Genomic DNA, 23849 nt, shown 5'->3' with positions numbered 1-23849 from the left:
CCACCTCGGACTCCTGATCTCAGGGGCAGGTCTTCTCTGAGCCATCTTGGTGGTTGCAGTGAGTGTGTGGTCTGTGGAGCGCCTCAAAACAGCGCATATTGCCCAGCTCTTTGGCACTAACTCCAGCCCCAGCAGTTAGCACGCCCGCTGGACTGGGAATTGTTTGGAATTCGTGCCAGCAGAGCGCTGGCCAATTAGCATGTCCTGAATTGCTCCACAAACAGCACCACGAACATGAATGCAAACCAAAAGCAATCCAGTTCCGGCGTTAACACAGTCTCCCAAACGGAGAATTTCACCCAATGTGTCAATCTGCTTATCAGCATGAATGCTGTATCATCTTGCCACTTCCTTACTTCAAACTTCATGTGCCTCTTGTTCCTTATTTTGTTTTACGGTGATATCAAATCAATGAAAGATGCTGATACAAAGTACAAGTTTGACCATATTTAAGAATTCTGGACAGTATTTAACTTTTGATTCACTGTCTTTACTTAGAAAAACTGGTATTACTCCACACACTGAATCAAGTTTCAATTTTATTATTTCCAAGAGGTAAAAAGGAGAAACGAGTCAGGGGAGGAGTGCAAAATCCCCAATAAATCATTCCCGTTAACCATTAGGATAGCCTTTAACACATGCATTTAAGGTTGAGTTCAACACAGGAATACTTGTTTAGTACTTTATATTTTAATCCTTATGAACCGTGGAACATCCACACATGTAAATTAGGACTAGGCGGCCATTTGACCCATCGAGCCTGCTTCGTCGCTCGGTAAGATGATGGCTGATCTGATTGTGGCCGATATTTTCCTGTTTATCTCGACACCATCAATCTACCTGACCCATCCTTAAAAATATTCAATGTACCTGCCTCCGCTGCTCTCTGGGGAAGAGAATTCCATAGACTAACCACTTTGTGGGAGAAATAAATTCTCCTCACCACTTAAATGGGACATCCCTTATGTTTGAACTGTGCCCCCTATTGTAGTCTCTCCCACAGGGGAAACATTCTTTCAGCATTCACCCTGTCAAGTCCCCCTCAGTATCTTGTATGCTTCAATAAGGTCACTGCTCATTCTTCTAAATTCCATAAATATAGGCCCAACCTGTTCATCCTTTCCTCATAAGATAGCGCTTTCATACCAGGAATCAGTTGAGTGAACCTTCCATGCTTCCCTTAAATAAGGCGACCAAAACTGTACTCCGTACTGTAAATATGGTCACACCATCGCCCTGGACAACTGTAGCAAACATCCCTATTTTTGTATTCCATTCCCCTTGCAATAAAAAACATTCCATTTGCTTTCCTAATCACTTGCTGATCCTGCACTCATGTACCAGTACAGCCAGATCCCTCTGTACCACAAGTCCTTCTATTTAAACTACTGCTTTCCTATTTCTCCTGCCAACATGGATAAGTTCACATTTTTCCACATTATACTCCATCTGTCACATTACTGCCCATTCACTTAACCTATTTAAAGCCTTTTGCAAACTCGTGGAGTCCTCTTCACACTTCACTCTCTGACAAACCGGCAAATTTAGCAACCAGGCTCTCAGTCCCTTCTTCCAAGTCATTAATATAGACTGTAAATAATCGAGGCGATATGTTGCCGGAATATACCCTGCTGGAGCAAATGCTGCTTCCGGATGTGGAAGGGGTGGGAAAAATTGGGGATATATACAAGTGGCTGGGGGAGCAGGAACATGAGCGAGTGGTGAAGATCAAGGAGAAATGGGAAGCAGAGTTAGGAAATGGAGATCAATTGGGGAGTATGGAGTGAGGCACTGAGATGAGCAAGGATGAGCCTAATATAGGTTAAGGTGGTGAACAGGGTGCATAAGATTCGGGTGAGAATGAGTGGGCTTTTTCAGGGGGTAGCTTGAGAGATGTGGGTGGGGGCCAGTGAATCACATGCACATGTTTTGGGGTAGCGAAAAATTGGGAAGATTCTCGGCGGGAGTGTTCGCGGTCTTAGCCAGGATAGTGGAGGAGGAGGTGGACCCGGACCCTTTGGTGCCTATATTTGGTGTTTCAGAGAAGCTGGAGCTCACAGAGAGGAGGAAGGCCAATGTCTTGGCCTTCGCCTCCCTGATTGCATAGCAGCGAATTTTGCTGGAGTTGCGGTCGGCATCGCCACTGGGGGTAGCGGCTTGGTTGGGTGGCCTGTATAACTTCCTGTGGTTAGAGAAGATAAAGTATGAGTTAAGGGGCTCAGTGGGGGAGTTTGAGAAAAGGTGGGGGATGTTTGTGACAGTGTTTGAGGAGCTATTTGTCGCAGGGGGTGGGGGGTGAAAAAGGAGAAAATTCTGTACAGACTGTATAATTGATTGTTGGGAAGTATGTTTCCCAGGGTGTTTACTTGCTGTAACCTGCTTTGATACAAGTTTGTAAAAAAATACATTTTTTTTTAAAAAGTCAATAATCGAGGCGCCAGCACCTCCCCTGTGGCATTCCACATCTTGTCAGCCTGAAAATGAGCCATTTATCCCTACTCAGTTTCTTTTTAGCCCTTCAAATTTTTAAGTGCCCTGCCGTAACCACCTTAATTCTATGATCAAGAACCTAGTCATAATTGGACATAATTTGAATAAGCCATGAACTAATTATTTTATTAAACAGAAATGTATGCGATTATAGAACATAGAACAGTGCAGCACAGAACAGGCCCTTCGGCCCTCGATGTTGTGCCGAGCAATGATCACCCTACTCAAACCCCACGTATCCACCCTATACCCGTAACCCAACAACCCCCCCACTTAACCTTACTTTTTAGGACACTACGGACAATTTAGCATGGCCAATCCACCTAACCCGCACATCTTTGGACTGTGGGAGGAAACTGGAGCACCCGGAGGAAATCCACGCACACACGGGGAGGACGTGCAGACTCCACACAGACAGTGACCCAGCCGGGAATCGAACCTGGGACCCTGGAGCTGTGAAGCATTTATGCTAACCACCATGCTACCCTGCTGCCCTGATTATGTGAAGCTAGACCGACCATTGGAGCTTGGATTATTTGACTTGTTAGAGAGACATGTAAAATCATAACACGACAATGATTTTGTTTTATTGTAGCTGATTATTTGTTTGTGCTCGTACTTACATGAGCAATTGTACTTTTGTGTATTAAATTAAAGGCCACACCGATATGCTACTTCAAACTATACACGTCTCCAGTTCTTTATCGTTTTAGGCAAATACGATACAAAGTCACTCCCACAGTAAAATAATATGGACAGGAGTAATGATGTGACAAGTAACTGCACAGGGAATATCCCCCATATAGAAAATATGTCTGCTATATAGAATCTGTGCCGTCTAAGTGGAACCCAAAATATTAGAAATGCATCTTTCGGCCACTTAAAAACAAAATAGCATCCAAATGCATTTTCAAAAATATACTGAATTAATTGATCACCTTTCATTCTCCTTGCTTGTCGTTCATCTATTGACTGAAGATTCGCAAAAGATAGTTCCCATGCTCCCCTGCTACATTTCCTACCTGCCAGCTGTAAGTTATTGTTCTTTTATGAATACATTTGAACCAATTCTAGATTTGACTGTTCCAATGGACTCCTCGCTGGCCTCTCAACATTCTACATGTAAACTTGAGGTCATCTAAAACTCTGCACCTGTGCCCTTACTCACATAGAGTCCCGCTCACCTATCATACTTGGACTCATAGCCTAAATTGGCCCTCGGTCAAGCAATGCTCCAATTTTGAAATTCTAATATTTTTTGTCAAATCCCTCTATCGCACTCCTCCCCATCTCCTCCAGCCACTCAATCTTCCAAGATATCAGCCCTCATCTAATTCTGGCTTCTTGAGTGGCCGTACCTTCAGAATGCTACTACTTGCCTCCGACGCCAACCCCCCCAAACTTTGTTCAAGCATTTGGCTCTCTGCCCTTATATCTCCTTATGTTGCTTGGTGTCTAAGTTTGCTTTCCAACACTGCTGTGAAGCATCTTAAGGTATTTTCTTGCACTGAAGGCACAATAATTGTTGTTGAATACGGGCATCTGAAGCACCTTAGAACAGTTAACTACATTGAACGCATCATGCAAATGCAAGTTATTGACATTGTCCATCTTGTTAGTGACCTTAGAAAATTTTACTTTTTTTTATAAATTAGAGTACCCAATTATTTTTTTTTCCGATTGAGGGGCAATTTAGTGTGGCCAATCCACCTAACCTGCACATCTTTGGGCTGTGGGGGTGAAACCCACGCAGACATGGGGAGAATGTGCAAACCCCATACGGACAGTGACCCAGGGCTGGGATTCAAACCCAGGTCTTCAGCACCGCAGTCCCAGTGCTATCCACTGTGCCACATGCCATTCCTGAAAATTTTACTATATTAAGTCAGACATAACAAACCCACCCCAAATTTATACTCAATATACTTGAAAAAATGACCAGGTGCCCTGGGCGCGATTCTCCGCTCCCCACGCCGGATGGGAGAATCGCGGGAGGGCCCCCCGACTAATTTCACAACCCCCTGGCGCCCCCCCGCGATTCTCCCACCCCCCCCGCGATTCTCCCACCCCACCCCCCCCCCCCCCCCCCCCCGCGCGCGGAAGAATCGCCGCTCGCCGTTTTTCACGGCGACCGGCGTTTCTCCGACCCGGATGGGCCGAGCGGCCTGCCATTCGCGACCGTTTCACGACGGCGGCAACCACACCTGGTAGCTGCCGTCCTGAAATCGCCGTGAGATGCCCGTTTTGGGGCCTGGTGGGGAATGACCACCACGACTGTGCTTGGGAGGGGACAGGCCCGCGATCGGTGCCCACCGATCGTCGGGCCGGCGTCTCAATTGGATGCACTATTTCCCCTCCGCCGCCCCGCAAGATCAAGCCACCACATCTTGCGGGGCGGCTGAGGGGAAAGACGGCCACCGCGCATGCGCGGGTTCGAGCTGTCAGCCGTCGTGACGTCAGCCGCGCATGCGTGGGATGGAGCCGGCCAACCTGCGCATGCACGGCTGACGTCACATAGGCGCCGCCGTCGCGTCACTCTCGGCGCGCTGCCCGGCGGCTGAGGGTTATGGAGCGCCGCTCCTAGCCCCCCCGCCGGGAGGGGAGAATAGGGGGAGAGGGGCAGGGGGCGAGGGGCGGCCTCCGAGGCCGTCCTGAAACTCGGCTGAGTTCACGACGGCCCTCCCGATTTTTCCCGGGAGCGGAGAATTCCGCCCCCTGTCTCTGGTGAGTGGCTGGTTTAGCTCACTGGGCTAAATCGCTGGCTTTTAAAGCAGACCAAGCAGGCCAGCAGCACGGCTCGATTCCCGTACCAGCCTGCCCAGACATGCGCCGGAATGTGGCGACTAGGGGCTTTTCACAGTAACTTCATTGAAGCCTACTCGTGACAATAAGTAATTTTTTATTTCTATATATTTCAGTAATTTCACTACAATTGATGTTAAATTGACAGGTCTGTTTTTTCCTGCTTTCCCCTCCTTTATGTCTTAAAAGAAAGGAGAGCAACTGTCAAATAATGGAGTTCCATTTTCTAGAAGTTCAACCATTTACTATATTCTGGCTAATGTAAATTATATTTAATTTTCCCTTTGGAGTCCTTTGAATCCAAAGTTTTCTCAGGACAGACTTATTCGAGTCAAATATTTTCCTCGAATGACATTGATTCTGTGCATGTTTTACAACACTTAGTACTTTGACCATAATCAAGTATTATGCATAGAATATATTTGTCAATACTTACATCTTTGAGTGCTTCCTGTGCTAGTGAACGGAATGATAAGATAACACCAATTATTGTCATTCTCTTTAACACGCTGTCAACCGCTAGATTGTTCAGGGACAAAAAAAGAAGAGTCATTTATATATTTTCTTCTTGAGAAAGATCAGTAATAATGAACAAAAAATGTGTCAAAGGCACAACAGGTTAATAGTTTACAAAATGATTTGTATAACATCATAAAGTTTTCAGCAGGACATTTCAGATTAATTAGCCACTAATTAAACTTTATACTGCACGAAGAAATTACTTGTGCGCATTTCTTCGGTTTAATTAATATTTTAAGTTACTTTCTGAAAGCAAAATGTAGGCGGTTCCAGAACTATTCATTTTGAAAAACAACAAATTAAGTTTCCAATGAGGGTAACATATACAAGGTATTGAGTATGTGTGGTTTTGAATGGGTGTGTTATGAAACATAACTGTTTCCGATGGATCAGAGAAGACCCGTTTGAGGTGTACAAGATTGAGAGGCATGGACAGGATGGATAGGGACCAGCTATTCCCCTTAGTTGAAGGGTCAGTTATGAGGGGTCACAACTTCAAGGTAAGGGGCAGGACATTTAAGGGGGTTTTGAGGAAAAACCTTTTTAACCCAGAGGGTGGTGACAGTCTAGAATGCACTGCGTGGGAGGGTGCTAGAGACGGGTTGTTTCATATCTTTTAAAAAGTACCTGGATGAGCACTTGGCACATCAGAACTTTCAAGGCTATGGGCCATGTGCTGGCAAATGGGATTAGGGAGACAGGTCAGCGGTTTTCCATGCATTGGTGCAGGCTCGATGGGCCTCTTCTATACTGTATTGTTCTGTGATTCTGTTCTGATTATTTCAGCAGAATTAAATCTGATGGCATTTTAGTAAACTCTAACAAGGGAGGGTAAGTTCGCTCTTCTTCCCAATTATTTTGGAATGCTGACAGAACTAATTCCTTTAGTATGAATAAAATAAATGTTCAAAAAAATTTCAGAATCACGACATGCAATGAACATTTATTTTGAAAACCGGAATAATTAACGATTAATTTTCAATTGTTTCTTCAATTTGTATGTTCTGGTGTTGCTTTAAATATTTTCCTACATATTGCAAAATCTAAATGCAGTGAAAAAATGCAGTTATCATTCTACTTAATTAAATTGTACAAATATTTACAAACTACATGGAGAAAATATTTGCAAAGTTATGTTAACAGCTTGTGCCTGAGTAATTCCCGATCCAGATTTATGAATTATTAATTGAAAACACAATCTTTGCATAGGGCGGCACGGTAGCACAGTGGGCACTGTTGCTTCACAGCTCCAGAGTCCCGGGTTTGATTCCTGGCTTGTGTCACTGTCAGTACGAGTCTGCACGTTCTCTCAGTGTCTGCGTGGATTTTCTCCAGGTGCTAAAGTTTCCTCCCAAGTCGAAAGATGGGCAGGTTAGGTGGATTGGCCATGCTAAATTGCCCTTAGTGTCCAAAAAGGTTAGGTGGGGTTACTGGGATAGGGTGGAGGCGTGGGCTAAAAGCTGTGGTGCAGACTCAATGGGCCGAATGGGCTACTTGTGCACTATATGATCTATGAATCTTATTTGATAAAACAGCATACTTCCAATGTTTCCAGTTCACCATGACAGATCTAACTTGGTTCTCTCTTCTGCTTCATGGTGCAGATATAGAAGGACTAATCCAATTTCCCCAGCCTATCTTTTTGCACTTGCTCTCCAGCATTTCTTCTTCCTCATGCAATTTTCAGCCAGTCGTGTCAGTCATCTTTTATTTAAAACTACATGTTCTCACCAGAATAGAAAATTCAATGCTGATATTTTCCTCAAATGAGAAGTCCGCTATAAAGGATCTAAAAATATGTGCTTACAGAATAGTCTTCTGGATTGATTTGGGAAACCCTTCTGTATGCCATGCCAGTTAGCTTAATACAAAGCCAGTGCCCAAGGGTGTACAGGTTTAAACCACTGTCTAGCATTTGAACTTCTTTTAAAGTCAAGATTTAAAAGTATTTACTTCTCTTCAGTTCCAAAGTGCATATTTCTCAAATGTTCCAGGTTAACTCCTGGTCTAATGAGAGTTAGCTGATAAACTGTTGCCGTTCTTAGATAGCTGCCAATCTTCACAAGTTACTGTGGAATGCTGTAGTGCACTCCTGGGTTACAAAGTCAGTTGTGACAAGATTAACAGTTTGACCAAATCAAGGTTTATTTTCGTGTTCATCACCACAATATTCTGGCCATGTAACATCTGACCATCAACATGGAGCCTAAAATGATTTTCCTGGGGGCAGCACGGTGGCGCAGTGGTAGCACTGCAGCCTCACGGCACTGAGGTCCCAGGTTCGATCCCAGCTCTGGGTCACTGTCCGTGTGGAGCTTGCACATTCTCCCAGTGTTTGCGTGGGTTTCGACCCTACAACCCAAAGATGTGCAGGCTAGGTGGATTGGCCATGCTAAAATGCCCCTTAATTGGAAAAAATGAAGTGGCGACTCTTAAATTTAAAAAAAACAATAATTTTCCATAATTTCCTTCCTTACCTGGATGAAAATTCCGAAAAACAAAATTCCGAAATACATTACAAAGGTGAATGTAAAAATGAGTATTCTGGTGAAGATAATTTGTCTTTCTCTTTGTTGCTGATCAGCACTTCTTTCACTTACTTACTGCCGTGTTTAGTCACCCACAAATACAACAATAGAGCAGAATTAGTTTTTTGAAATAATTTTCATGGGCCTTGCAAAATCTGAAATTATTCCAGCATGGAAAAATATAAAGGATAGGTCTCTTGATTTGAGTAAGTTGCCTGGCAACAGTCAATCCCAAGCATTCTATACTTAAGCAGAATTACTGGGACTAAAATCCTCCGCTTCGTAGATGACTATTCACAGGCAAGCCAAAGAAAACAAAACAACTTTTGGTAAATAAAAAAGCAGTTACTCAAAGAACACAAGTAACTTTTCAAACTATGGCTTTTGTTTTGAAGTAATTGAAGTCTGCCCTTACTGAGCTTTGGAAAGGGTTGTCATTTTTGTCAGTGTTCTCCTTGGAAAAGCAATGTACAGGCACCTCTGACCTGAAGTAACAATACTCTATAATTTTATATCAAATTACAGCAATGTGTAAAATTAAAAATTCACAGTTAATAGTCAAGAATGCGATTGTGTGCAAAATGTCAAAGTGGAATGCTCAGCACTTGAATTACATTGCAACAAGTTTAGATCAACACAGATTTTAAAATAGTTACATTGTCTGCCCAGTTTCTGTAATCCGAGAACATACTTGATACCCACATGTTAATCTTTTGAAGAGTGCTGCCATCTGGTCTGGCTTATCAAAGCTGGTCCTCATTTGAGTTAGCACCTCAACATTCTCCACTACTAATTTCTAGGAAGAAAGGATACTTAGTATTAGATAGTTACTCTGAGAAAGCCAAACAGATATTTCAATTTGGGAACGGAAATTAGGTTTATAAACTCCAGATGGTTCAATAGTATTGGGTTCCCAAAGAAATCAAGAGTCCTCAGATGAAACCAGTACAGGTTTGGCCTTATTTCTGGTACACTCATGATACTTCACCCTGCTTCAACCCAAAAGGGAAAGACAGTGGGATTAGACATAGTCAGGTTCACTTTTCCCTCCTCAAAATGTCTTCCCATGATGGATTAATCAACTGCCTTGGAATCATAGAATCCCTACAATGCAGAAGGAGGCCATTCAGCCCATCAAGTCTACACCGACCCTCTGAATGAGCATCGCACCAAGGCCCGCTCTGCCATTCCTCCCCATGATCCCACATAACATCTTGGGACATTGCAGGCAATTTATTCTGACCAATCCACTTAACCTGCACATCTTTGGACTGTGGGAGGAAACTGGAGCACCCGCAGGAAACCCACGCAGTCACGGGAGAACGTACAAATTCCACACAGCCAGTCACCCGAAGCTGGAATTGAACCCGTGTCCCTGACACAGTGAGGCAGCAGAACTAACCACGGCGCTGCCGTGTCGCCCTAGTTCTTCTAAATGAAAAGCTAAGGCACAGAAAAGTGACGCTAATTCGGTCAGGCATTGTATAGACAATAATTTTAAAAGAATATTTCAGAGTACAAGATATTATTTTACAGTATTACAAAGTTTACAAAGTATTCCCAGTGTCCTATTTGCAGTACTACATCATATTTAATCATCTAGTTTTCAAATTCCACCCCTCCCCCCATTTATCCTTTTACAGATGTCAGCAACACATCACAATAAAGCACAGTTCCAAAGGCAGCAACATAGAACATAGAACATAGAACAGTACAGCACAGAACAGGCCCTTCGGCCCTCAATGTTGTGCCGAGCCATGATCACCCTACTCAAACCCACATATCCACCCTATACCCGTAACCCAACAACACCCCCCTTAACCTTACTTTCATTAGGACACTATGGGCAATTTAGCATGGCCAATCCATCTAACCCGCACATCTTTGGACTGTGGGAGGAAACCGGAGCACCCGGAGGAAACCCACGCACACAGGGGGAGGACGTGCAGACTCCACACAGACAGTGACCCAGCCGGGAATCGAACCTGGGACCCTGGAGCTGTGAAGCATTTATGCTAACCACCATGCTACCCTGCTGCCCCAAACATTTGTACATATTGCACGACTGAACCAGAAAGAAAGCATTATCTGACTTGCACATCTGAACTCCATCCAACTTGCTACCACCAATATGAGTAAATTTCTATTAAAAGTTTGGAAGGTAGATGGGAAACATTACTCTATCACAATTTAGATGAAAATGTGCAAAGTTTTCCACTTGCTCAAGGGTGCATATGCTCATTCAGGCCCCATTAAATGATCAAATCTGGGAATTTCTATGAAGCTTAGTACCATACTACATAGTGAATTTAATAGAAGGAAAATCTACAGATGACTCATTCCCTTGTCCATGAGTAATGGTTTTTAAAAAATTATTTTTATTTTAAAAATGGGCAGTGTGGTAGCACAGTGGTTAGCACTGTGGCTTCACAGCACCAGGGTCCCAGGTTCGATTCCCGGTTGGGTCCTGGTCTGTGCGGAGTCTGCACGTTCTCCTTGTGTGCCCGTGGGCTTCCTCCGGGTGCTCTGGTTTGCTCCCACCAGTCCCTAAAGACTGCTGTTAGGTAATTTGGACATTATAAATTCTCCCTCTGTGTACCTGAACAGGCGCCGGAGTGTGGCGACTAGGGCTTTTCACAGTAACTTCATTGTAATGTAATCCTACTTGTGACAATAAAGATTATCAATTAAATTAAATCAAATGCATCTCCCCATACTATGCCACTCCATGAGATGGTTCTACTGGTTACTATTGTAGCCACAAAGATGGATTGGCTTGAAGATCAATCTGCTATCACCTCTATCCAGAAAAATACTCTGCCTACTTGCCGCCCTTTTTTGGGCTGAATAACTATTGACTCGCACTTGACAATCAAAGCCCCAATTTCAGCTTGTGAAACTGTTACAGGACATATAGGACCACTCTCTTAGTAATGCCAATTTAGTGGTGAAGAGAACCAGTCAGGATTCAATAAGGAATAAAATGGACTTCAAAAAACAGATACATTTTCCTCAGTATACAGTATACAATATTTTGAATAACATAAATTCCCAATAACTTTTATTTTAGCTACTCAGGTGAGAAGACCATGTTACATTACCAAACAGCCTTAAAAAACGAATTTTAGCATATTTTTGCTATCTTTGTCATTTGGCAGAAAGACAGACAAATTGTTAGCAATATATTAAATATAAAGAATACTAAAATGGGAAAAATAAAGCCCATCAATTGACTCAGTAATCAACTCCCTCTAAAAGAATATTTTGTCCACATTACACATTACTTTCTTCTTTCACTCCACAAAGAAATAAATTACTTTCATGTGAAGGCAAAGGTTAAATGTAAAGGCTTTTATGTAAGGGATACTAACTGCCAATACTGTTTTCACACAATAATAAACTCCCCCGAGATTGACTGCAAATGAAAAGTAATTTGATTTCATAAACAGAAGAATGCGCTCCCTGTGAGGATCACGTTTCGTATGCCTATTTAAAAGTTCAATCTGAGGGTTATTTTCAAATAAATTAATGTTTCCGTATATTCTAATCAGTTTATAAATCCAGGATGTACTACTATATTGCAAATAATACTAGTATTAAATGTTGCAGAGGAAAAATAAGGACAATGTTAGACACCAATTGTGTTAATGTACTATGGGCCGCAATACCTGCAACAGTAAGAATTATGCTTGCTTAAATTGTATACAAAGTATTTAATTATGCTTTGATTAATATCTTCGACTAGAGTGAAAATTCTAATTTTGGTTTCCTTGCCAGTATGAAAACCCTCAAATCAGGTGCCCCTCATGCTAGGATGTTCTCGCAACTGGTTGCTCTGCAACAGAAAACATCCCTACATATTTCCCAAAGGTTCCATAAGGAACATACCCAATCAGACTGCAGTTTCCCAGGCCTGAGCAGCTTTTAGGACTGGTGTGAGATTATAACCCTGTTGTTTACAATGGAGCTGCTCAAGTGCACTCCTCGTTGATGTCGTCACTGGAACAGAGCAATAGTCAGGGTCCAACTCAAGGGTTTTCGTGTTGCTAAGAAAATTAATAAAAATGTTTCTCAAACTAAGACTAATACTTTTTTTTATAAAATTAGGGAACACTTCATACTTGCAAACCTATGGTATGTACAATGGCTCCTGCATTCTTTTTGTTATATAAATTTAGAGTACCCAATTCATTTTTTCCAATTAAGGGGCAATTTAGTGTGTTCAATTCACCTACCTTGCACATCTTTGGGTTGTGGGGGCCAAACCCACACAAACACGGGGAGAATGTGCAAACTCCACACGGACAGCGACCCAGAGCCGGGATCGAACCTGGGACCTCAGCGCCGTGAGACTGCAGCTACCACTGCGCCACCGTGCTGCCCTAGGCTCCTGCATTCTTGAACAGAATTAAGTCATGTTCTACTGAAGCTCGCATAATCAAGAAACTATGTTTTGGTTGTTTATTCAAAAAATGGGTACAAGCTTTCTTGAATTTAGAGAGACGTGACTGATAACAATTCAAATTATGAGGAATTTGAGCACGACACTGTCCATTTGAACTGTGTTATGGGCCAGGGTTTAGAAAACTCCAAAGTATATCATGGAGCGCACCTGACCTACAGCTGTTTATAGATTTTGGTTATTCAAAAAAGGCCTTAAGCACTTTTAATCAAAAACAAAGTTTTTGACTCAAGAACAGCTTCTTCCCTGCTGGATCAGACTTTTGAATGGACCTACCTCATATTAAGTTGATCTTTTCTCTACACCTTGCTATAACTGTAACATTATATTCTGCAGTCTCTCCTTCCTTCCCTATGTACAGTATGCATTGTTTGTACAGCATGCAAGAAACAATATTTTTCACTATACTAATACATGTGACAATAATAAATCAAATCAAATAACTAACTGATTTAATAGTAGTATGGGGCTTTACTTTTGAGAAGAGTGAAAACACCAAGCAGAACCAAAAGCACATATGGGGAAGAAAAGTAAAATTGTGTAGAATCTCGTATCGTGACAACCCCAGAGTTTTAACCAGAGTGAGAGAAAATTTGATTGCTACCGAGTGCCTCCCCTTGGTCTAGTTTTTTGAATATGTTTTGACAGTTGTCTTATGAAGCACTACAGGAAAAAAAGAAACTGCTCTCGAGCCAGCACTCTTCAATTTCCTGAGGGTATGTCAGGACCAGATACAAAAAAAAACTAATGCAATCAGTAACTATTTTCAAACTAAATTGAATTATTCTTCAAGTTAAGTCTGTGGAAAAAAAAAATCACTACTTTGCATGGTCAGCTTTTAGCATAAAAATGCTAATTTTCTGTACATATCTTGCGACACTGACCATCTGTTTTTAATAATCTTTAAACCATTACACTATTTGGAGAAGCAAGCTTCGGAGAATGTTGAATCCAAATTATATCACAAGGCTGGAAAAATACAGACTCATCCAATTTCATTACTGGACATTATGGGAAGACAGTGGTGTTGTGGTAATGTAACTGGACTAGTAATCCGGAGGCCCAGGTTAATACTTTGGGGAACCTGGGTTCGAATTTCACCGCAGCAACTCTAGAATCTGAATTTAATTAAGGTATATATAATGTCAATATAAAGCTGGTCAATTTATATTCACCAACTAAGTCACTAATTCACTCAAGTCTTTCGCAGGAAGGGGGGGGTGCACTTTTGTCTGAGTTACATGCGATCCCAGTCCAACAGCAACATAATCCCTACAGTGCAGAAGGAGGCCATTCGGCCCATTGAGTCTGCACTGACCTCTTGAAAGAACATTCTACCTAGGTCCGTTCACTCATCCACCCTACCCTATCCCCATGACTCTGTAACCTAACCTGCACAACCCTCTTCACTAAGGGGCAATTTAGCATCACCAATCCACCTAACCGGCACATCTTTGGACTGTGGGAGGAAATTGGGGCACCTGGAGGAAACCCACGCAGACACAGGGAGAATGTACAAACCCCACACAGTGACCCAAGGCCGGAATTGAACCTTGGTCCCAGGTGCCGTGAGGCAGCAGTGCTAACCACTGTGCCACTCCAACATAATTGACTCTTAAGTGCTCGGAGGGCTAGCAAGTCACTCAGTACAAGGGCAATTAAGGATGGGCAACAAATGTTGGCCTCATCACTGATGCCCACATCCCATGAAAGAATAAAGAACAAAAATACAACTACCTTTACATTAAAAAGTTACAATTTACTCAAGGACTAAAGTACCAAATACAAAAGGAATTCTTGATAGCCATGTCTCTCACTGTAAAATGCCTATATTTCCAGTGAATCTTTGATTCTCTTTATAATTCTTTGCATTTGTGGGAAATCTGACAGAAAGAAATGAAGAAAAGAAAGTAGAATAATCCTAGCACCAAGAATAGATGCATTGTTTATCATACAATTATTTGATTTTTAAATCTGCAGTAATTACTTACCAGCCAAAAGAATGTATATGCAACGGACATTTTCTCCTCCATTTATTTAAGCTTGCCAAAATTTTCTTTCCTAGTGAATGTTGCCGAATTATTACACTGTGAGAGTTATTACTGGAAAAGGATCTGGCTCTTGCCTGAAACCTAAACATGCACATTTTTAACAGGGGTCATGGGATAATAATTAGGAGTGGAAACCTAGTCAATCTGTTTACTCTCTAGTCCAGGGATAATGAGTAACCATACTGTTCTGCAGCTAGCCGTTTAAATATTGGTTAGCTTGCCACAGCCTGGGAACTGACAAAAGGCTTTCATAGAACATAGAACAGTACAGCACAGAACAGGCCCTTCGGCCCTCAATGTTGTGCCGAGCCATGATCACCCTACTCAAACCCACGTATCCACCCTATACCCGTAACCCAACAACCCCCCCCCCCCTTAACCTTACTTTTTATTAGGACACTACGGGCAATTTAGCATGGCCAATCCACCTAACCCGCACATCTTTGGACTGTGGGAGGAAACCGGAGCACCCGGAGGAAACCCACGCACACAGGGGGAGGACGTGCAGACTCCACACAGACAGTGACCCAGCCGGGAATCGAACCTGGGACCCTGAAGCTGTGAAGCATTTATGCTAATCACCATGCTACCCGGCTGCCCCAGGGGGTCCTGATCCTGATCAGTGGCTCAGTACCACATCATCCAGTGCAGTGACTCACTGAGAAAGTTAAGACACACAATTGCTGACGTGGAAGTACATTTTAAAAAAAAACTGCACAGCAGCATGAACAAAGAGTGAACACAGTACTGCTCCAAGCCATGCTTCTAAAATAGGGATTTTAAAAAATGTAACTAGAAGAATAAACAACTGCATCTTATTAGCATAGTTGCCAAACAATCTTGCCCCTTGCAGCTCCCCACCACACTAAATTTCGTTTGCATAGCATGACCCGACTCTTGCTCTTAAAAAAAAATATCTTATGGGGCTTCTTCTCCAGCATGGTGAATTCTGGAGACAAGATTCTTGAATGCTTATACAGAAATTTTTTGTTTCCTCTTACGCGGTGGTTGGATGTTATCATTCGTCGACTAGGCATGGAGTAATATTACCTATTCGTTTATCCTGACTGCCAGCACATGGAAATATTCTTGGTCTCCCTTAATACTCGTAATTGCACAATTGGAGCCCACTGTGTAAAATTAAATCTACAGAAACACAAGAGCTACAACTACTTATCAAAGTGAAGCAGCTGTTTTGTCACACAGTACCTACTCAGTCCTGAAAAGACTATTATGTACTCATTAGACATCTGCATTAGAAATGCTTGATTTTAAATATTCTGATTAGTAGAGTAAAATAATACTAGACATCAAAGGCATTTGGTCCATCACTCCCATGACAGTTCTTTGAAATTTAGTTCCACACCCCAGCTTTTAGCCACCAAATTAGTTCTCAAGTACATGTAAATTGCCTTTTGACAGCTCCAATGGAATAAAGTTCTAACTCCCTCTTAGACAACACATTCCAGGTCGTACGAAATTGCTCATTTCCCAACCAACTCCTTCACCAATTACTTTAAATTTACAATCTCTCACTATTGGCCTACTTACCAAAAGGTAAAGCTTTGCATTACTTTACAAAAACGCCTTGCAATTCTGAATACCTGTTTGGTCTCCACTTAATCTTCTCTGCCTTCAAAAGAACAATACCAGTTTCTCCAATATCTCCACTTGACTGGAATCCTCACCCTGGTGACATTCTGGAAACTCTTCTCCGTACTGTCATCTGGACCTTAGCTTAAATGTAGTGCTCAGAATTGTAAATATTTAGCATAATCTTTTCTTTTTGCATGCAAGTACTCCATATACGTTATCAACCTGTTCTTCAATAATTTGCGAATATGAACCCCCTCTGCTTTTGCACCTCAAAATAAAACTATATAGATGATAAGACATATCTGCATTATTTCTCCCAAAAAAAAATCATTTCACACTTATCTATCACTGAATCCCCCACTACTAACAGTCTGGGAATTAACATTGACCAGAAATGGAACAGGACCAGCCATATAAATACTGTGGCTACAAGAGCAGGCTTGGAATCTTGTGGCAAGTGAATTACCTCCTGACTCCCCAACACCTGTCTACAATCTACAAGGCACAAGTCAGGAGTGTGACAGAAGACTCTCCACCTGCCTGGATCAATGCAGCTCCATCACATTATGAAGCTTGACACCATCCAGGACAAAGCAGCTTGTTTGATTGGCACCACATCCACAAATATCAACCCCCTCCACCACCAACGAACATTGCCAACAGTGTGCACCATCTATAAGATACACTGCGGGAACTCATTAAGACTCCTTTGGCAGCACCTTCCAAACCCACAACTGCTACCAACTAGAAGGACAAAGGCAGCAGACACATATAAACACCATCTCTCCTCCAAGTCACTCACCACCCTGACTTGGCAACAATTGCTATTCCTTTACTGTCGCTTGGCCAAAATCTGGGAACTCCCTTCCTAACAGTCCTCTATTATAATATAATAATAATAATCGCTTATTGTCACAAGTAGGCTTCAATTAAGTTACTGTGAAAAGCCCCATGGGTGAATCTACAGTGGTTCAAGAAGGCAACTTACAAACACATTCTCAAGGGCAATTAAGGATGGGCAATAAATGTTGGCCTAGCCAGCGACACCCAAATTGTATGAATGAATTTAAAAATCCACATTAAATTATATCTGACCTGATTGTTCCTATTTCACTAACCTATGTCCTCCTGAAGTTTGCAACCTATATCAAAGTAAAGATCATTTATATTTAACAAGCAACGGTCCTAATACCAGCTCTGGGCACCCCTCATTGCATACTTCTTACCAGTCAGAAAACATGCATTTATCACTACTGCCTCAATTCTTTAGCTAACTTTTGTGTCCAAGTTATTACTGCCCCATTTGATTTATTTTTGTTCTTTCATGGGATGTGGGCTGTGCTAGCAAGTGCTAGCATTAGTAACCCATCCCTAATTCCTTTGACCTAAGTGGCTTGCTCTTCAATAGGGTTGTAAGTGTCAACCACATTTCTGTTGGTCTGGAGCCACATGTAAGACCAGGTAAGGATGGCAAATTTCCTTCCCTAAAGGGCATTAGTGAACCAGATGGGTTTTTACAACAACTGACAGTGGTTTAATGGTCATCATTGTACTTTTCGTTCCAGATTTTTTTTTAAATTGCAATTCCGCACTTGCCGTGGTGGGGTTCAAACCCAAGTCCCCAGAGCATTACCCTGGGTTTCTGGGTCACTAGTTCAATGGCATTATTACTAAGCCACCACCTCTCGAGGCTTCTATTTTCTGAATAAGTTGGTTTTGAATTATTTATTTGTTCACAAGGTGTGGGCATTGTTGGCTAGGCAGCATTTATTGCCCAGCCTAATTGCCCTCGAGAAGGTGGTGCTGAGCCACCTTCTTGGATCGCTGCAATCCACGTAGTGTCGGTACATCCATGGTGTTGATAGGAAGTTATAGGAATTTGACCCTGTGTCAGTGAAGAAATGAGGATATAGTTCCAAGTCAGGATGGTGTGTGGCTTGGAGGGCAACTGTCAGGTACTGAAATTCCCATGCATCTGCTGCCCTTACCATTCTGGCGATCTAGGTCAGGGTTCAGAAACTGCTGTTGAAGGAGCCTTGGTGAGTTGCTGAAGAGCACTTTGCAGATGATGCACACCATTGCCACAGTGCATTGGTGGTGGTGGAATTGAGTTTTTAAGGTGGTGGATGGAGTGCAGATTATGATGCTCACAACACAGGAGGCGGCTATTTTAGCCCTCCTATTTAGTGCTTTAAAAGAGTGAAGTATAGGCCTACACACCACAAAACCCTGAAAATTAGTCCTCTACAAATACAGTAGCTTTGTGGTTAGCACAATTGCTTCACAGCTCCAGGGTCCCAGGTTCGATACCCGGTTTGGGTCACTGTCTGTGTGGAGTCTGCACATCCTCCCCGTGTGTGCGTGGGTTTCTTCCGGGTGCTCCGGTTTCCTCCCACAGTCCAAAGATGTGCAGGTTAGGTGGATTGGCCATGCTAAATTGTCCTTGGTGTCCAGAATTGCCCTTAGTGTTGGGTGGGGTTACTGGGTTATGGGGATAGGGTGGAGGTATTGACCTTGGGTAGGGTGCTCTTTCCAAGAGCCGGTGCAAACCCGATGGGCCGAATGGCCTCCTTCTACACTGTAAATTCTACATGTCCAACTGTCAATTTAAATATAGAAACTGTTTCTAATCCCAATCAATAGTCCTGTGTGAAATTATTGCTCATCTCTCCCTCCAGGTATTTTGCCAATTGTTTTAAATCTGTTTAATGTGGTTAGCACTGGTTTAGCCAGAGAACACATCCATTAAATCTACCCTAAATTTTTTCCGCTCTACCCCTCCTTGTTCCTTTGACCTGAGCAAGCTATTTCCCAGCCCTCCACATTTTATTGTTCCTATCTGAAGTAAGGTGGTATTATTTTTTATCATCTTCGGGATATATTGCATTATTCTGAGAAGCATCTTGTTGACCTGTGTGTGTGTATCATATTTAATTAAATTGAAGACAGTTGGGCTGCAAGGTTTAGGATATCAAAGGAGTGTAAATGTGAAAGACTTGCATTTGAAGTAAATATGGCCGAATTGGATTTTATATAAGTAACCATTGCGGTTAGAATTTGCATTAGGAGATAAGGGACAAATTGGAATGTTAAGCTATTAAATTTCAACGGGACGCATAAAGGATTTACAACTTGGTAAACGGCACAAATAAATACACCAAGATTATTCAATTGTATTTGACCCGAAAGTGAGAGCAATAAGCACATGAAAGATTTTTATATTCTGGGAAAGGCAAATTTCAAAGAAGGATAAAGACAATGAAATCAAGGTGAAAGAACAGAAAGGTACTTCAGGAGAGATGCTGAGAGCTTAGGGTGGGGTGGCCTCATCAGACCTCCTGGTGTGCTGCTCTGTGCTTGGGAAAGGACTGGTGATGAGGCAAAGTGAAACAGCTTTGCAGCCAAACCAGAAAAAAAGTGTCTGGTTTTCAGATGGGCAGCATTTTGTTTTAACGTTTGCTGAATTTCCACAGCAGAATAGGAGGGTGAGAAGTCAGGTGACATACAATCTTGACAGCAAGTACTTTGCCTTTTGGGAATATTGCTGGACTTTATAGATTACATTTCTGTGAGAGATTGTTGCCTAGTCTAACCAAGTCAGAAATCTTTTGTGGGGAATGTGCTGCAAGTTTATTTTTAACTATGCAAATATAATCTTGTGTGTTTAAGCTTTCATTTCTTAATAAAGGTTTTAATTTAATATTTAACATCCCCCAAAGTATGACTGGAATTTGTGGCTTCTGACTTCAGTACTTATATCTCAATCAAAAATTGAGTTGTGATAAGCTTGCCGAGTTTTCCTTTGGAATTTGGTTTGCATGGCAATTACCACTTGCCAGATAATAACACCCTCGCCATTAATCGGAAGAAACAACAGAGAGAAGCAGTATAATCTAAGTGCTAATTTTTTTTTACTCAGGATTATTGAGAGCACAACATTTTACATAGAGAAATACAGCACAGAACAGGCCCTTCGGCCCACGATGTTGTGCCGAACTTTTGTCCTAGGTTAATCATAGATTATCATAGAATTTTGGACACTAAGGGCAATTTATCATGGCCAATCCACCCAACCTGCACATCTTTGGATTTTGGTGATAATTCCTTAGCTTCGGAAGATATAGGGCAGATTCGCGATCAAATCTGAAATATATATTTGCTGCTACAGCGCTAAAAGCAAGGAATTTACCACAAGAGGCCACTAGTTCAAATGGGTCTCTACAACTCTCAAGCCAACATCAGGTGGGAAGCTAACATAGCTGAGATATAACCAGGCAATTGCAATGGACCGTTGTCTTCAAAAGACAAATCACAAATATAAATGACTGAAATATCGCCCTCAAAAACATGCCATCACTACCGTTGACACCATCAGAAAATCATTTCTAATTTGTTGGTAAACATTGAATGTGAGAGCTTCTCTTGAAATTCATGGGATTAATAGTTGCCAAAAAATTGGCAAGTCATGTTGCAGATGTATAGAACCTTAGTTAGGCCACACTTGGAGTATAGTGTTCAATTCTGATCACCACACTACCAGAAGGATGTGGAGACTTTAGAGAGGGTGCAGAAGAGATTGATCAGGATGTTGCCTGGTATGGAGGGCATTAGTTATGAGGAGAGGTTGAATAAACTCGGTTTGTTCTCAATGGAACGAAGGAGGTTGAGGGGCGACTTGATAGAGGTCTACAAAATTAGGAGGGGCATAGACAGAGTGGATCGTCAAAGACTTTTCCCAGGGTAGAGGGGTCAATTACTAGGCGACATAGGCTTAAGGTGCGAGGGGCAAAGTTTAGAGGAGATGTAAGAGGCAAGTTTTTTTTTTTTACACGAGGGTAGTGGGTGCCTGGAACTCGCTGCCGGACGTGGTGATGGAAGCAGGTACGATAGTAACGTTTAAGGGGCATCTTGACAAATACATGAATAGGATGGGAATAGAGACATACGGACCCCGGAAGTGTAGGAGTTTTTGTTTAGACGGGCAGCATGGTCGGCTCAGGCTCGGAGGGCCGAAGGGCCTGTTCCTGTGCTGTACTTTTCTTTGTTCAAATGGCTACCAATGAAAATTGCCTATGTTTTTAAAAAATATATTTTTATTGCTGTTTTCCAGTTTTTACAGAGCAACAGCTCACATGTATCTGGTATTTACAAGTTTGTGTCTTATTTATAACGGAAAATTGCCAATTATTACAGCAACTTGTTGGAATACAATCTTTAAAGTTAATAACTGAAGTTTTAAAACCTGCACATAAAGTTTCTACTGTGCGATTTGCCACCATTCACACAAGATACTTATGACCAGTCTTCACAAATCCAGCAGCAAATTCCCATCATTCTAAAGGGTTTAAAATTTCACAATCAGTGTAATTTTTTCATTTTATTTCCTATACCAGAATACAGACATAGCTGCAATGAATCTTCAATCTTACCTTGAGCTCTGCCACCTGTGAGGAAATGTGCCACATCAGACTTTCACTTAAAAACTTCATTCCATATGGGCCCAGAAGTTCTGAAAGAGCCCTCATTTCTGTGGGAAAACATGCGTAACACTAATAAATATGTCATTACACTGGCATGTCCATATCGTCAAAAATCATCTAAAACCTTGAAACCTCTCATGAAAAATAAGGGCATGGTGACTTAGAAGCATAAAGAAAGTCATGTTACAGAAAGAGGCCACTCACCCAATCATATTTGCATCACCAAAAAAAAAAGAAACTAGTCATTCATTTGAATCCCACTTTCCAGAGCCCGGTTACAGCACTTTAGGTGCAGATCCAGATATCCTTTAAATGAGTGGAGTGTTTCAGCCTCAACCACCAACTGAGGCAGTGAATTCCAGATGCCTACCACCCTTTGGGTGAAAAAGATATTCCTCGTATCTCCTGTAATCCTTCTACCAATCACCATAAATTAATACTTCCCGGTAATTGACCCCTCAGCTAGTAGAAAACAGGTCTTTCCTGTCTACCCTACCCAGGCCCTTTATAATTTTGTTAGGTCACTCTCTTAGCGCTGAAATCTATGAACCAGAAGAAAAACAACTGTGGTCTAACCAGCATTTTATACAGTTCCACCATTACATCCCTACTTTGGCGTTCAATAACTTTCCCAATGGAGGAAAGCATTCCACAAGCTTTCTGGATGACTCTGACCGCCTGTCCTGCCACCTTCAAGGACCAGTGGAAATGCACTCCCAAGTCTCCCACTTCTTAAACCCTTCTCAATATCTTCACGTTTATTGAGTATTCTCCAAAAGCATTACCTCACATCTTTCCAGATTAAATTCCATTTGCCACTTCTCTGCCCACGAAACCAAACCACAGGCATCATTCTGGAGCTGACAGCTATCCATTTCACCATCAACTACATGGCCAATTTTTGTGTTAACTGCAAATTTTTCAATCATGCCTCCCACATTTAAGTCTAAATCATTAACATATACAACAAACAGCAACGCTACAATACGGAGCCCGTGGAGCACCACTGGAAACCATTTTCCATTCGCAAAACCATCCACTGACCATTACTCTTCATAATGTCACTGAGCCAATTTTGGATTCAACCTGCCATCTTCCTCTGTATCCCACAAGGTTTCACTTTTCTGACTACTTTGCCACATGGGACCTTGTCAAATACCTTACTGAAATCCATGTTGACAACATCCACTGCACTATCCTTGGATGCATATATTTGAGAAATTCTTAAGTGCTGAAATCTCTGAACCATCACTATTTTTGTACACAGATATTGAGTTACGAACAAAACTGCAGATTGCGGAGCAGAAAGATGGTGAACAAACTCCATTAACAATCTTTTTACTTTCGTTTATTGGGAACGAAAATGAAATACAGTAGCAATGGCTGGTTACAGAGGATCTGATCACTATTGAATTACTGTTTGCGGGAGCTTGTTGTGCATCAATTGGTTAAGTGCTTTGAGAAGTCCAATGGTCATGAAGAGAGCTACATAAATGTAAGTCTGTTTGACGTGTGGTGCAACAAACTATCCAGAAAGATGTGGAGGGGAGGGGAGGAGAGAGGGGATGGCAAGGTATCTCAAATATATATATGCATCCAAGGATAGTGCAGTGGATGTTGTCTACATGGATTTCAGTAAGGTATTTGACAAGGTCCCACGTGGCAAAGTAGTCAGAAAAGTGAAATCTTGTGGGATACAGAGGAAGGTGGCCGGTTGAATCCAAAATTGGCTCAGTGACATTACAAAGAGTAATGGTCAGTGGATGGTTTTGCAAATGGAAAATGGTTTCCAGTGGTGCTCCACGCGGCTCCGTATTGTGGCCTCGCTGTTGTTGTATATGTTAATGATTTAGACTTAAATGTGGGAGGCATGATTGAAAAATTTGCAGTTAACACAAACTCATGTGAGTACATTCAAGAC

At 42.1% G+C, this 23849-nt stretch overlaps 1 protein-coding gene across 8 annotated transcripts in view; it reads right to left on the bottom strand.

Moving 5' to 3' along the window:
• nckap1 (NCK-associated protein 1) overlaps positions 1–23849 on the bottom strand; it is a 256739-nt gene that overhangs the window by 43060 nt on the left and 189830 nt on the right. For all 8 annotated transcript variants that reach the window (XM_038789224.1, XM_038789226.1, XM_038789228.1 and 5 more), the window contains 3 exons: positions 21878–21975; positions 9042–9135; positions 5729–5811 (listed from right to left, as the gene is read on the bottom strand). In XM_038789224.1, coding sequence (XP_038645152.1) covers positions 5729–5811; positions 9042–9135; positions 21878–21975 — 275 coding nt within the window. The remainder of the gene's footprint in view (positions 1–5728; positions 5812–9041; positions 9136–21877; positions 21976–23849) is intronic.

The sequence above is a fragment of the Scyliorhinus canicula genome, chromosome 2, assembly GCF_902713615.1.
Source record: "Scyliorhinus canicula chromosome 2, sScyCan1.1, whole genome shotgun sequence".
In the NCBI taxonomy this organism is placed as follows: domain Eukaryota; kingdom Metazoa; phylum Chordata; class Chondrichthyes; order Carcharhiniformes; family Scyliorhinidae; genus Scyliorhinus; species Scyliorhinus canicula.
This window is presented reverse-complemented; position numbering and strand designations above follow the sequence as displayed.